This window comes from Nansenia antarctica (genome assembly GCF_963989245.1).
Source record: "Nansenia antarctica genome assembly, chromosome: 3".
NCBI lineage: Eukaryota > Metazoa > Chordata > Actinopteri > Argentiniformes > Microstomatidae > Nansenia > Nansenia antarctica.
The window spans coordinates 58756309-58772452 of record NC_137688.1 but is presented as its reverse complement, the minus strand read 5'-3'; the positions used below and the strand labels follow the sequence as shown (position 1 = coordinate 58772452).

The window sequence follows — 16144 nt, the reverse complement described above, 5'->3', positions numbered from 1 at the left end:
AGTTTGTGTGAACCCGACAAGCATGGCGCAAAACTAATGTCCATGTGAGACTTGCAACACTATGAACAAGATTGAAGCAGGTATGGTTTTCTCATGTGTGATCAACAGCCACCAATCATAGGCAACAAAGTATGTGTTCCTGAGGATTCAATCATATTTTGGAACAGTGTGCAGCGTTTTACAGTGTCCTGCAATTTACAGCCGGGTCTAGCTGGTCGAAGTGTTGGTAGCTAAGGATTTGCTAAATTGCTCGTTAACTCGAGCTAGACAGCTACCGCGAAGCCTTGTTTGGACTAATGTATCGGACGTGTACCTTTGGTATCAGTTCCATGGTTTTGGTATCAGTTCCAACGTTGTATGGTAGATTTTGTTCCGCATTGTTTTGCGGTAAGCTAAAGGGTAGGGTTGCTAAGTGTTCCTATGTCTGTCTATGTAATCACTAAATGCTTCCTTTGCTACTTTCTAGAGATGACCTCAAACCCAACCCCACCAGGTTCTTGCTTTTGTGCCCTTTGCTGCAAGTTATATAAGAAAAAGGTAGGACCCATCTTATCACACATTTATCCACATGAGATCTTTTGGAAAGTGTTTGTCAGAAGAGATTGAGATTCCCATAATATGTAGTGGTTAAAAGAAAAGATTAGGAAAATATGTTGTTCAACGTTATCTGACTTTTGTTATTAACTAATATCAATCCAACAGGATGAGCATGAGCACATGCAGAGCATGCTTCACCACAGAGAGCTTGAGAAGGTGAAGGGCAGGTGAGCTATAAAATCCCACACTTATGCCAGGTATTTTCGGGAAATGGATAGTATTTGATCAATTAGTAGTATAATTACTTTTTCCAATGCTATTAAGAGAAATGGGTGCTTTCAAGTGTAAAGTTTTTTCCCCTCTGCTATAAGGACTCAACACCTGACTCACTGCACTAACCCTGCCAGATGTACTGCACTTTATAAGTTGTAAATATTTACTGTTTTTGTCTTGTGGTTATGTGTGTACATTGTCCATTGTGATAGTCATGTGCAATGTGTGTATGTTTGATGTAATTGACACTGCTGTATTGAGCTTTTCCATCTGTACCGACAACACATTCCACCGACCTAGGTTGTGTGGTCATTAAACGATTCATTCATTCATTCATTCATTCATAAAGGCTACTAAAACAGCCTGACGGTGGGTAACCCTGACGTCTCGTTCTCCTCCTGCCTCTCTTCCTTGTCCCCCACTCTATCAAACTGCGGAACCAGGGTGGCAGCTGAGGCTACAGACTAGTCTTCAGGCACATCCACACTGCCATTACAACATACACTTTAGGTTATTGTAGGCCTACTATACACTACAGCACTTTATACAAAACCATACATCATTGTTTTGTATGTTGGATTTAAGTACATTCTTGTTTGCTGTTGTGCTTTGAATTTGTCCTGACATGAGGTGAAGCGCATCTCTGTGCCAACAGACAATAACAGCTTCTTATCTTCCCTAGGGACTGTTACCACCTGTGCCAGGCATGCAAAATCAGCATCAAGGGTCTGAATGACTTTGCCAACCACATCTCCACTTCTAACCACAAAGCCAGGATGAAGATGATGTGTAGGATGAATACAAAGGCCCTTCCTCTATCGTCTTACCTTGACGAGCCTCAAAGACTCGAGATCTTTGCGAGAAATAAAGAGCAGAGGAGAATTGAGTAATTTCAATTTATTTCCTTTATTCTGATTCTGTCTGTTGTCAGTTATGATGCACATGCCTACAACTGTTAATCGAAGGAGTTGTTATTGATCAGACTATTACTCTGTTTATCTTCTATTGTAGTAAAAAGGCAAAGAATAAGAAAAGGAAGATATCCCTTCAAATGCAAAAAAGACTAGAGAAGGAAGCCGTGGTCTTGACAAAAAAGGATAAAGAAGTAAAGTGGGCAAAACAAAAAACACCATCACAGGAGAAGAAGGTGACACCGTCAGAGAAGGAACCTCTACCTTTACCTATACGTAAAAAGACGACACTGAAGCAATATAATAAGCAAAAAGAAGATATTAAAAAGAAAATTAAAAAAGAAGCAAAAGATGCTAAGAAGAAGGCACAAAACAAGGATAACAGGCTTGCTGGTACTCTTGGGCCGCTGCACCCAAGTCAAACACTGCTGAATGCTTGGAAACCCCCAGAAAATACATGGCACCCCACCTGTACGGAAGACTTCACCAATGACGACCTTCCTTCATCTGGAGCCATCATCTTCAACATTTCTCCAGACACGGGTCTGCCTGGTACCTCTGCCCCCGGCCCTCCCTCCAGGTTACAGGACAACATCTCTGGTCCCTCGCAGGACGATAACACAAGTCCTGGACGAAATATGGACGTCCCGGCAATGCTGCGCCAGGTCAGGAGGGCCTTGGGGGTGAGGGAGCCATGCAGAGGCTCTCCTGCCACCCCGATTCAGGGGCACAGCAGGTCGGCAGAGGTCAATGATGAAGCCCCTGGCAGCAGGATACACTCTGGAGGGACAACTTACTTACTTACGCCTAACGCTCCTTTTGGAGGGACAAAGGAGAGCAAAAAGAAACAATATCTCAGGAAGATTCTCAGCAAGTCTGCCAGCTGCCTCTCATCCACCACTTCATTCGTGCAGTCCCCACAGGTTAGCACTTCTAACTCAAAGGTACCCAAAGGTGGCAAGCGTCTTTCACCACTGGCTGGCAATAGAGCTCCATTACGAACAAGAAAGGACAAGGCAGAGGAAAATACACCTCCATCGAAGGCTAGTGGCAGAGAAACAGAGCCTCCGGGGGAGTCGGCCGTGCCCAGACTCTGTGCCCTGGCGCTACCCACCTCTCTGAGCCGACACGTGGGCAAGGCCGTTGCCCAAGAGCCCAACCTGAACGCCGCTCGTAGGATCCGCAACGTCGGTGAGACGCGGAAAGGGAAAGGGGAGGGGGAGAAGGAGGCGGCAGGGCTCAAACCCACCCTGAAGAAGCTGCTCAGCTCGGCAGGATCACAGAGGAAGGTGAACTGGACGGAGATGTACCAGGAGGCCAACAGGAAGAAGCAAGAGAAGATCAAAGGCATGCCGAGGTTAGATTTATTCAAAGCCAAGATGTTAAATGGATCCTGTATTTTGTGTCTGCTATCAATGTATCTGTTATTGGATGTTTTACAGTTCTTTGTAATGTTGCAGATTTGGGATTGAGATGGTGAACCCACGATGCGAGCCAGACGGCCTCACCTTGGATGAGGATGAGGAGATCCCCTTGGCAGAAGGTTTCCAATGGGAGGCTGTCTGCCCCGACGGGCCCCTAACCCCACCTGCACAGCCCTCCCTGCCTTCTGTCCCCCAGAGTACACCTGCTGATGATGTCGCCAGACAGCAGCCCAGCCCAGCGTTGAGGACCTCCAAGCCCTCGGCTCCCATCACTGTGAAGACTGAAGCAGTAGCTGACCACTCTGGGCATGCAGGAGTTGTCAACAACACATGCGGTGAACAGAGCAATATAAATGTGAAGAGGAAAGGAAAGAAGCGCAAACTGGTAAAGGACATGGTTTATTGTCATCAACATCTAAATTCTACAAATAGCACTATACTCATTTATTGTTGACTTCCCCCCCCCCCCCCCCCCCCCCCTTCTTCCAGGATAGTGAATTGACTGATCCTTCAAGTTTGAATCACAGTGTGAAAAAGCCAAAAGTCCAAAAGTCCAAAACTGGTAAACTTGCCATATTGCTTTGCACTGTTGTGTCTGCTATAACTGTGCTCTGTCTCTGTCAGCAATATACAACTTGGTTGACAATGTCATTTCCCATTGAAATGACTATCAGGTCACTGCACGGTATGTCTCTGTCTGGTCCCAATATCCGGAGTAACGCCCCCCCCCCCCCCCCCCCGCTCTGTAGACCAGGTCCAGGTGGATGCGCTATTGGCAGTTTCTCTGAGGGAGGAGGAGCTAAACAGCTCCATGCAATCTGTGGACAGCTCTCTGATCCAGGCCCGCAACGCCCTGCAGTCTGCATACTCAGAGGTGCAACGCCTTCTAGGGGTCAAACAACAGGTAACACTCAGGACCACAGATGACTTGCGTGTCAATGTTTTAATGTTAATCGTGTGAAGGATGAGGGTGTGACATTTAGTTGTTTTAATGTGGATTGTAAGTTTTGTTTTTGTCTCTGTTTAACGTGCTCAGTACCTGCCCTCCCTAAGTTATGTACCTGCCCATTTTCAGGTTACCACAGAGATAAACAATCTAAGAGCCAAGCGTATTGAGATTCTGCAGGGGATGCAAGGTGAGAGTTTACATTTACAAAGAGGAGTGATTAATTGTCAAGACTGAACTGGATAATAATGCTCTGCTAGTGAAGATATGTAAAAAGACAAACATATGTTGGGTAGCTGTGGGACTACAATAATACATTATGGCATTATCAGCTTTACACATCGATTCTAATTACTTTGCAGTGAAGTCATTTTATTTTCCCCATCCCCTCTGATTTTCAGGTGGGTATTCTGGAGCGTCTAGCATGGAAGAAGATCGGGCGGAGCCAGGGTTGGCTGCAGCAACAGTGTCATCTACCCAGCACCCCCAAATTCTCGCCCTATCTATCCCACGTGTTGCTTCCCCCATCCTGGCCCCCACTGCCCCTTCGCCTGCCGCTCCCAATCTGGTCACTGCGCTGCCTTCTCTAACCCCTACTCACCTCACCACCTCCATGATCACCTTAAACACTCTCCAACCTGCCTCCTCCAGCTCCCCTTCCCTGTCAATTAAACAGGAGCTAGTCTCCTCCCACTCCCAGGACCCTCTGGGGAACCGCCACCCTTTGGTTCAGGCAGCTATGCCGGTTACTCACAACATTGCCCCTCAGATGCCCAATGCCACCGTTTTTCACCCTCTTCCTCAGTGTTCCTCTTTCACACCTGTGCCCCTCCCCACACCTCCACCCATGTCTTCCACATTGAGCTTACCTGCAGGGGCATCCCACAACCAGCAGCGGGCAGAGAACTCCAGTTCAGGAGAGCCTTTACCTCCTTTCAAGACCAAGAGAGAATATAAGGAGAAGATGAGGACATTGAAGCAGGAAAATGAGGAATCGACTTGTAGCGAGTCTGAGGAGTCTGTTGAAGGCAAGCCTGGGCAGGGAGCCCCCGTGTCAGTAAATGAAAGAATAGAAGTGGTGGACAGTGACTCTTCTGTCGAGTCGGATGATTCTACCTCAGGATCCGACCTAGAGATTGTGGCCATCGATGACTCGGACGTAGAGGACGACGTTGGAGCCCCTGTTCCTGTTGGCCACACCCCCGTTCCTTTTGGTCACACCCCTTCCCAATCCCTGACAGAGGTTTGTGCGGGGGTGGCCTCGAGCAGTACCCAGACAATCATTAGAACAGAGGACCAGAAGAACATCAAACTAAAGACAGAATACTGCAACAGGTCAGTTTCTTCTTGTATTGTTGGCCACACCCCTGTTCCTGTTGGCCACACCCCCGTTCCTATTGGTCACACCCCTTCCCAATCCCTGACAGAGGTTTGTGCGGGGGTGGCCTCGAGCAGTACCCAGACAATCATTAGAACAGAGGACCAGAAGAACATCAAACTAAAGACAGAATACTGCAACAGGTCAGTTTCTTCTTGTATATGTACCGTCCTGTCTTGGACAGGAATAGATTATAATGTGCTGATTATGGGGCGGCGGTAGCCTAGAGGTTCGAGAGGCCGGCTAGCAGTCGGAAGGTCGCTGGTTCGATCCCCGCCTCAGGAGGGAGCTGCATGTGAGCTGGTGTCCTAAGGTGCTGGTGATCTAAGGTGTCTACCACTGCCGTTGTGCCCTTGAGCAAGGCACTTATTATAAGCAATTATACCCCTAATTGCTCTAGGGGCGCTGACTATGGCTGACCCTGTGCCTAGAGCAAAACATACATTTCGTTGTACTAAAACGACGATTTAAAACCTTTCGACGATTTGATACTACAGCAGCGGTTAATACCACTATGCCAACGTAATGATCTGACCCTGTATAGCCTGCTGCTGATATCACCACAGTAGTGAATATTCATTTATTAAAATATGAACATAAAACAATAAGTAGGGGCTAGTATGACCTACGAAATCGGTCAGCAATTTCTTGCCAAACCATTTCCCTCACCTTGTTAATTGCGGCAGTATTGCACTATTTTACATCTTATTTTTCATCTTCATAAAGATCAATAAGTAGGACCGCTGCGCTGTCACATTCCAGTCTAGTATCTTCTTTTCAACAATCAGCTCTTCTGGGCTCATTCTGCCTGCAGACACGCGTCCAAATCGAAAATGTCCAATTCGGGCTTGTGTGAACATTGATGACACAAGCTGATTCTCATTCGAGGAATCGCTTGAGGCTTGAATCCCAATCAGGAGTTGCCTGAACGAGGCTTTCCTTTTAATTGCGAATATACTAATCCAACGTTCGTGGAATACCCCCCGGGTCTGCATTAGCACATCACAACATGGTGATAGAACATGCTAAACCACATAACTACATGACATTTATGAATTGTATGTAAAAAAATATTTTTGGGGATAATAAAGAGGCATGGTTTACTTCATAGGTTGCTGTGTTATTACATTATCTGGGTCACATAACAGTGAAACAATTTTGTTAATCGCAATTATTTCTGAGACAGTTAATTGTACAGCAAAATATGGAATTGTTACAGGCCTACCTCCAGCAAAGACCAGCTGCCCTCTGTTCCTGTGAAAAAACAAAAGATCTCCTCTCCAAGTGAGTTACCTGCTAATACTACCAATACTGCTGTGATGAGAGTGATGGTGCTAAAGGATAGATAAGAATGGGGCATAGACAACTGGGAACCATATATACTGAAAGATGTATGTGTTACGGTACATGTGGGAATACGGTACATGTGGGAAAACTAGGGTTAGGGTTAGGTGCTACGTCGATTTGGTACATGCTGGCATGTCTAACCCTAATCCCATCCCTATCCCTATCCCTAACCCTAACCTTAATCGTAGCACCCTAGCACCTAACCCTAACCCTAGTTTTCCCACATGTACCGTGTTCCCGCATGTACCGTGACCTATGCACTCACTGCAATATTGGCATATATTATTAGACAATGTGAACATTTGAACCATTTCACTTTCTATCTCTGCCACCCCCTTCAGGGTCTGCTGATGTGGTGGAGAATGAGGAAGAGGAGCCTTCTCTGGGGAGTTTCGAGGGCCACACCAGCCTCGTTCACGACCTCCAGATCCACGGGGGCCTCCTCTACACATGCTCAGGAAATATGGCACAAGCCTATAGCCTGGTGGTCAGTTCCCTCTCCCCTCATCTTACCTATGGAGTCACTCACATTTGCTTCCCTCTGTCTTAACTTCATTCCTTCATCCTTATTTGTTCATGATATTTATGTGTTTTAGGAGTGTGATGAAGGACTATGCAATATAGAAACCTTTTAGAATAGGGATTTTGCATGTTGGTATGAAGTAGGGGTGCAACGGTTCAGTTGGCCCACGGTTCGGTATGGTTTTTGGGTCACGGTTTTGGTTCGGTTTCAGTATGTGTTTTGTGCGTATGATTTTTCATTTAGGAGCACATGTGCTCCTAGTGAAAAAGGTTAGCGTAGAGCCCTGCGTAAGGAGAAAATAAATGCTACTATTTATTTACAAACTGTTACTTTACTTTATTTTGCTTATACTTATGGAACTTTAACATTCAGACACATTCCAGAATATGACTGGTATACTGTATAATATTTAAAAAATCTAAATATATATAAACACGAAAGCACTTTCAAATGTAAAATAAATAAATAAATAAACACTTTCAAATGTAAAAGTGCCTCTTAGCCTTGACTACTGGTATAGGAGAGGAAGAAATAAAAGTAAAAGTGCACTTTAGCCATGACAGATGGTAGCCTGTATGCATTATGCATATATTTTATGCATATACGACACGCGTGAACCGTTTAAAAACCCAGAACCGTTGCACCCCTATTAGGAAGAGAGTTTGTTTTGAGATGGGTCTCTATCGCCTCCATCAATGTCACTCGCTCATTGCACTCCAGCGTAGGGAATGTACTGGGTGTGATCAACATGGATTCTTGACATGGATTCCTGGTTCTTGTCCCTCCTGTGTGTTCAGACCAGGGAGTGCCAGGCGGTGTTTGAGGGCCACAGTAACAAGGTCAACTGCCTGCTGGTGTCCTCCCTCCCTGGCCTGCCGGCACGCCTCTACACTGGCTCCAGTGACCAGACTGTCCGCTGTTACAGCATCAAGGTACATTGCAAAAAGTCAGCTCTCAGAAACAAGAAGAAAAAAAGCAATAAAATGGGGGAAATGTTACTTAAAATAAGCTAAATTATCTGTCAACAAAACAATTGCCAATCATTTTTTAAACAAGTAAAAGAAATCTTAAAACTAGTGCAGTCGGACAATTATTTATTTTATTTTTTTACTTAGATTTACTTTTTGCAGTGTAGTTTGCTTGGTACTGTGCTCAGTCATTTTATCTATCCTATACCTCATGATTTCACAATGGTTTTACCATATATTGTATCATTTTATCCCCCCCCTCCCTTGCAGTCCAATAAATGCCTAGAGCAGATCTCTCTGCCAGACAGGGTTCTGTGTTTACACATTTGCTGGAAGATTCTGTTTGTGGGGCTAGCCAACGGATCTGTGGTCAGCATCGATCTCAAGGTGAGTGTGAGGCCATGTCCTGTAACAGTTTCCAACCTCTTGTCTAGTAATGCAGTCAATGCTTTATGTCCAGAAAATACTATACCTGGCTGATGTTTGTTTTCATACCTTTTCTTTCTCATACACACGCGTCACACACACACACACACACACACAGAGAGGCATACAAACACTTATACTGTCTCTCTCTCTCTCTCTATTCACTGGTCGCCCTCTCTCTGTCCTGCAGACCCAGAGGCAGCTGGATACGCTTGAATGCCACGGCCCGCGAGGGGTGAGCTGCCTGGACACCTCCCAGGAGGGCGCCAGAAGGATCCTGTTGGTAGGCTCCTACGACAGCTCCATCAGCGTGCGCGACGCCAGGAACGGCCTGCTGCTGCGTACCCTGGAGGGCCACACGAAGACCGTACTCTGTATGAAGGTAAGGGACTGGGGGACAGGGTTCCCACGGGTCCTTGAAATCCTTGAAAGTCTCAGGGTCAAGGTCATATTTTTTTTTTTAAATAGACATGGGTCATTGAAAGTGCTTGAATTCCCCTCTCTCTCTCTTTTTAATTGTTGTCTGTGAGCGGATAGTTCCTATTATATAAATTCTCATCTAGATCTGTCTCAAACTATGCCGTGTTGAGTCCTTGAATTTGAGGGAATTGAGTCTTGAAAGTCCTTGAAAGGTGCTTGAATCTGATGTTTCAGAAGGTGTGGGAACCCTTCACACAATGTTGGCTCTGACCTGTCTCACATTTCCGTGTATGTTGCAGTTGTTGCATGTATGGAATGTTTGATTGTTCATCACGACGGGTTCCTTAATTCAAACCCATGTCTGTTGTTATCCGTAGGTTGTGAATGACCTGGTGTTCAGTGGATCGAGTGACAGATCTGTCCACGCCCACAACATCCATGTGAGTCCAGTCCACTCCCTCCTGCTTTACCCTCATGAGTATCATGAGGAAGCCCAATTAATTCATGTATGAAGGACATGCTTTCGCCAGTTTGTTGAATACAGTTGAAACTGTACAAGTGGCTCATGCCTGTAAAGTTGAAACCCTTGGTGTTGGTTTCTCTCTTGTCTGCATGTAGACGGGTGAGCTGCTGCACATCTATAAGGGCCACAGCCACGCCGTCACGGCGCTAGCCATCTTGGGGAACGTTATGATAACGGCCTGTCTGGACAAGTTGGTGCGCGTCTACGAGTTACATGTAGGTCTGCTTCCTCCTCCACTCACTCACTCACTCACTCACTTCACTCATTTACTCTCCCCCCTCTCCCTCTAATGAACCCACTCTGTCTCTTCTCTTCATAGTCTCATGACCGCCTTCAGGTCTACGGCGGCCACAACGACATGGTGATGTGTATGGCCATCCATAAGAGTGTGGTAAGGAGAGTGTCTTTGGTTTGCTAAACCTATTGTAGGGAGTGAATATCGAAGATTTCTACGTAGCTACATTTAGTAGTTTGGATAAAGAGACACCACAATGTCCATAATCGTGTTGATTCCGTGGTGTCTGATGGTCACGTCTGCTCCCACCTCTCCAGATCTACACTGGGTGCTACGACGGCTCTGTCCAGGCTGTGAGGCTCAACCTGATGTGTAACCACCGCTGCTGGGTAAGACCGACGCTGGGACTCACCAGAGAGGTTCAGAAGAGAAGTTAAATGGTAGAATATGCCCTAATTTGAGTTTTGTTTACTCTGACCTTTGTCCAGTGGCATGGCTGCACGCTGATCTTCGGCGTGACGGAGCACCTTCTCAAACACCTGCTCAATGACCATGTCAACTCTGGCCTGCAGACCTTCATGTGCCGCTGGAGGGGTTGCAGCTCCTACTTTGCCACACAAGACTCATGCAAGCTGGTAAGAGACTGACACATAGGGCTTTCACACCGCCAAGGAACCGCTCCGGTTCGCATTCTCGAACCAAGTCTGGAACCGGCCAGGGCGCTCAGACCGAAAATAAATTGGTTCGGAGCCTGAAAAGTTGGTTTGCAGCGAGAACCAGAAAATAGTGGTTCTCAAGCGGGAACCAAAACGTCGAACAGTCACGTCGTCAGTGGGTGTGTCATATTCTAGGCTGCAAAGACCAGCAAGGAGGAAGGAGACAAAATATGATCTAATCTAAATCTAATCATTAGTGATTTTAAAAATTAAGTTTAATCGTTCTCTCTATCTTCCTCACATCACACACGCGCGTGCACACGCCTGAACGTGAACTTCGTAAGCCATTTCTATTCTAGTATCAGAGTAGCTGGTTAGTAAGAGAACGTGTTTATTTCAGATACTGTAGTGGAAAATATTATCCTCATTTCCAGTGAAGTAGCTGCCATCTTGTTGTGACTTTTTTGTTTATCCCGCCACTTCGTCACCCAGCGTTGGTTCCAGTTACACTGGTATGAACGCGGGCTGGTTCGCCAGACAGCACCAAGGTTCGAAGGTTCCAGAACGCGAACGTGAACCGGAACGGTTCCGTGGCGGTGTGAAAGCCCTAACACTGACAGAAATAATAGCCAATCGGCTCATGTTTGTCATGGATAGCGAGTCGATGTAGATGTCTAGCGCGCAACATCCCAAATGAATGTGAATTAAGAGGCTTGTTTTTTTGTGTGTGTTTGTGGCCATGTGAGAAAGGGTTTTGGGGTGGATATTGTAGGTCTCTTATAGGGCTTTCACACCGGCAAAGAACCGTGCCGGTTCGCGTTCGCGTTCGGAAACCTCTGAACCTTGGTGCTGTCTGGCGAATGAGCCCGCGTTCATACCAGTGTAACCAGAACCATCCGCGTCATCAACGCTGGGTGATGAAGGGGCGGGATAAACAAAACAATTCACAACTAGATGGCAGCTACTTCACTGGAAAAGAGGATAATATCTTCCACTACTACAGTATCTGAAATCAACACCATTTTCTGTGAAACAAAACAAAAGACACTTTCTATATGCGTTCTTTTACTAATCAGCTGCTCCATTACTGGAATAGAAATGGCTTACGAAATTCGCGTTCGCGCATGTCCGCGCGCGTGCGCGTGTGTGTGTTTGCTGAGCATGTGAGGAAGATAGAGAGAATAATGACACTTTTGATATTGTTTTTGATCACTAATGATTAGATTTAGATTAGATTACATTTTGTCTACTTCCTCCTTGGTCTCTGCAGCCTAGAATATGACACACCCACTGACGACGTGACTGTTCTACGTTTTGGTTCGCGCTTGAGAACCACTATTTTTTGGTGCCCGCTGCGAACCAACTTTTCAGGTTCCGAACCAATTGAGCTTCGGTCTGAACGCGCCGGCCGGTTCCAGACTTGGTTTGCGAACGCGAACCAGCACGGTTCTTTGCCGGTGTGAAAGCCCTATTAGAGATCTCTCCCTTGTTTCTACAGGAGCTGCCTCAACACATGCTCAATCATGTAGTGAAAGACAGCTTGCAGGAGACCTGATCCTGTGAGAGAAGAGACTCTCCCACTGCAGCTAATGTGTGGGGATTACCTACAACACCTTCAGACACAGCTCCTGTTTTAACTTAATTTGCAGTGTGGCAGACACACGGTTGTCGGGTAAATTGTGGTGGTCATTCTGACAAAGAGCATGTATACAGTTGCAGTATAAATACTGGTCTGACCTACACTACCGGTCAAAAGTTTTAGAACACCTACATTTTTCCAGTTTTTTATCGAAATGTTACAAAAATGCAAAAACATCATAAACAAATCACTCAATAAGCTGAACTGAGTATCTTAATGCACGGACAATAGTTCATGCAATTTTGGAATTAATATCTTCTGTATCTGTTTTTATAGGGTCTCTGATTTGCATAGGAATCAGTTACTCACTGTGGATCATTACACACTGAGCAGATTGTTTGTCATTACAAACTGAGCAAATAGAGGGGAACAAAACTGCTCAGGAATGCAACCCTGAAGCCTAGGGAGACTTACAAAAATCTACAAAGTTGAATGGTGGAGAGGAAAAAACAGTCATCAGACATCCTAATTTATACAGTGTGTAATTAATTCTTATGCAAAGACCCTATAAAAACAAAGATATTAATTCCAAAATGACACTGACACCTTGCATTAAGATGGACTCAATTCAACTTGAGTGATTTGTTGATGACATTTTTGCATTTTCTAGCTAAATTTCGATATTAAAAAATTGAGGTGTTCTGAACTTTTGACTGGTAGTGTGTGTGTGTGTGTGTGTGTGTGTGTGTGTGTGTGTGTGTGTGTGTGTGTGTGTGTGTGTGTGTGTGTGTGTGTGTGTGTGTGTGTGTGTGTGGGGAGTTAATCTCACAGTAATTGGCCCATATTCGTGTCCTGGTCCATTCAAAATAACTGAAGTGAACAAAAATCACTAATCCATCAGGATTTGAGAAAGGTATAAAACGTACCAGCATTTTGCAATACAATATTTATATTTACAGTTTTGTCATTTAGTAGACACTCTTATCCAGCGACTAACTTGAGGCAAATGTAATTATTAGAAGTGAACGTCATTACATCACAATCATCATATTGAAGACTTTCTATAAGAATAAGTGCCAAAAGCACTTGTATGTGATGGGCTGCATACACACACACACACACACACACACACACACACACACACACAATGTATATCCAGATGTTGTATCCTCTCCCCACCGCTCCTGTTGCTTTTTAAGATCTTATTAATTCTAGCCTATTATATGACATTTCGATTTGATTTAGTTGGGAAAATGTATTTACATTTTATTTTTTATCAACAATTTGTCAAAAACTATTGCAAACTGCGAAAGCTGAGGCATGTGGTTAAGGAATAGGCCTTGGGTTTGCAGTGACTGTTTGCTACAACTAACACAGATAATTGATGTGAGTTCACTATTGTTTACCTCCAAATGGCCACTTTTCTTGTTGTGTTTTGAGGTGATATGTGGCATCTCTGAAAAGCCTTATGTAAAGTTAGGAAACAAATTCTGTCTATTGATTTAAGGCTGTTTATAGAATTCAAGCAGCCCTTACTAATTAGGGCCACATTAAATAACTGTGTTCTAAGTTCTGTATTTGATAGATGTGTGTAATATGTTTTACAAAACTGTGTACATGTGTATACAATTGTAAAATGACATTTTAATTACTGTGATGTTTTTGAGTGACAATGAATAATATACACAAGAGGGACAATGACGTATCTACATTAAATATGTCTTTATTCTAAATGGTTTATTCTAAATGATTTCTAAACACTGTTTATACTGTACCCGTTCATCATCTAACAAAGCACCAGTCCAACTGTATCACAGTTAGTCTCTCTTGAGAGCTTCTGAGTGTCCTCGTTCATATAATGAGTAATGACCTAGCCAGGAACTAGTGCAACACAGCATGGATATTGTACAAGCACCACCATAGAATGATATATTACAAGTAGCACCATGGGGAACAACCCTCCCAGGGTTTCCACGGGTCCTTGAAATCCTTGAAAGTTTGTGAATTTGAAGAAAAAAAATCAAGGCCTTAAAAGTTTTTGAAAATAGACATGGGTCATTGAAAGTGCTTGAATCCCCTCTCTCTATATATAAAATATATATATATATGTTCAATGTTTTACGTAATTATAGAAACCATCTAGTGTTCAAGCCTCTACATTCAAAAGCCTCTTTTTAATTGTTGTCTGTGAGCGGATAGTTCCTATTATATAAATTCTCATCTAGATCGGTCTCAAACTATGCCGTGTTGGGTCCTTGAATTTGAGGAAATTGAGTCTTGAAAGGTGCTTGAATTTGATGTTTCAGAAGGTGTGGGAACCCTGCCCTCCAGTCTCTCAAAGCTGCAGTATAGTATGTCCTCACGTTCACTGACATGAGGGAAGGCCTGCCTCCCGGCAGACTCCTCCTCTGTCAATAACTTGAATTAGTAGGTTGTGTTTTGAATGAGAAATGTAGCACAGACTTATTTGTAGACAAAAGAAGACAGGTGGAGGTAGATGCGTTTGGTGGATGATGGAGGGGATGTGATGGTGCCATTGACTGTGGAAGACTCTGTGGTAACCGTTAGACCAAGACACTGAAGACAGGGACACATCAGATGGCAGGGTGACATAAGCATACAAGGTCAACTGGAGCCACTGTTGAAGGAGAGTAAGAAACAAGTTAAAACATAATTTGATGATGGTGAGAGTCGATGGACCACTGTCCCTTTATTTCCTTGTGACATCACCTCTATCATTGAGTGGGCTTACCTCAAAGACATTGAGCTTGATGCCGTCTTTGTCAATTGCGAAAGGATTAAACTGTCAAAGTCAATGTTGAGATGCTCATCAATGTAGTGTAATGTGTGGTGATGATGTCATACAGCTGGTAAGCAGGACACGATGAGAGAAAGGACATTCATGATCCGTTGTCGCCTGGGGTTTAAAGTCTCGGAGGCGGAACGACGACGAAACGCAATTTCGATCTGGCCACACAAGCGTTTTCTCCTCGTCACACAAAAAGAGTCTGGCCACACGGAGTCGTGTATTCAGTACACTGGGCATGCGCGTACTGGTAGACCCAGAAAATGATTAAAATCGAATTGAGACAGTACCGTAAAATAATAGAAATTCATTAATTTTCATTCATTCGGTCGTATTGTCAACTCCCGATCAATCTTCTCTCCACTTACATTACGTCTGCATCCAATATATGGCATGTATACGTTATTCATCTGTGTATCCTAACCATAGCATGCTTTTCTTTTTCTTTCTACTTTTCTTTTCTTTTGTTACTTTTTGTTACTTTTTTTTTGCAAATCAGCCCCATGCATCTCCATAGATTCTGGAGGTGACATTACCTATTTTTACCAGAGGAGGGCAGTGCCTCTGTTAAATAGTAGGAACTGAACATCACCAGCTTAAACACAGCTCTGAGAACAGGTGCAATATGGCCACTGGAGATTGTTTGACCTTTTAAAGTTGATTGTCGTTCAGTGGGCTGACTTATTCTTGGTCATGAGATACAGTATGGGGCCTGGTTAGTATTGGGTTTCAGTCCTGTCCATGACCACACATTAGAGCATGGCAAAGGCCACACTGTTTGTGCAAAAGGACACAAAAAATGGTATTGTTGTGGTTGATAGCAAAATTTCATGTGTCACTTCCAGGGGAGGCTGATGGTGGTAGAAATCAGGGAATGGGCTCATGAGCCACCTCCACCACCCTCCTCTGGTCACTTCCCATGCATTGATTACCCCTCCCTGACTGCAGCACCAACTTTTCACTGCACCATGCTCACACCCCCCCCCCCTCTCCTCTCTCAAAGGAGAACAACCTTGTTTTTCTCTTTCTTCTCCTTCTTTTTCTGCGCCTCAATGTCATCTTGCTCAATCTCCTTGTTGGACCGTGCTCTATCTGATACACCCACCCACCCCAGCCCATCGTGTTTGTATGTGGGGGGTGAGGTGGATGTAGGGGTGGGGTAGGTGGAGGGGGAGTAGTTGGCAAGGGGTAA

General features: G+C 44.7%; 1 protein-coding gene across 1 annotated transcript; it reads left to right on the top strand.

The window, feature by feature from the left end:
* The first annotated feature begins 7 nt into the window (after positions 1-7).
* LOC308154226 (zinc finger protein 106-like) lies at positions 8-13236 on the top strand. The gene is made up of 21 exons (XM_080527395.1): positions 8-80; positions 467-537; positions 703-764; positions 1493-1696; positions 2302-3078; positions 3182-3530; positions 3635-3707; positions 3895-4049; positions 4221-4281; positions 4493-5612; positions 6689-6753; positions 7158-7303; positions 8137-8271; positions 8578-8694; positions 8924-9115; positions 9531-9593; positions 9772-9891; positions 9996-10067; positions 10229-10300; positions 10400-10546; positions 12066-13236. The coding sequence occupies exons 1-21, from the start codon at positions 62-64 to the stop codon at positions 12120-12122; spliced, it is 4077 nt and encodes a 1358-aa protein (XP_080383521.1). The 5' UTR covers positions 8-61; the 3' UTR covers positions 12123-13236.
* The last annotated feature ends 2908 nt before the right edge of the window (positions 13237-16144 follow it).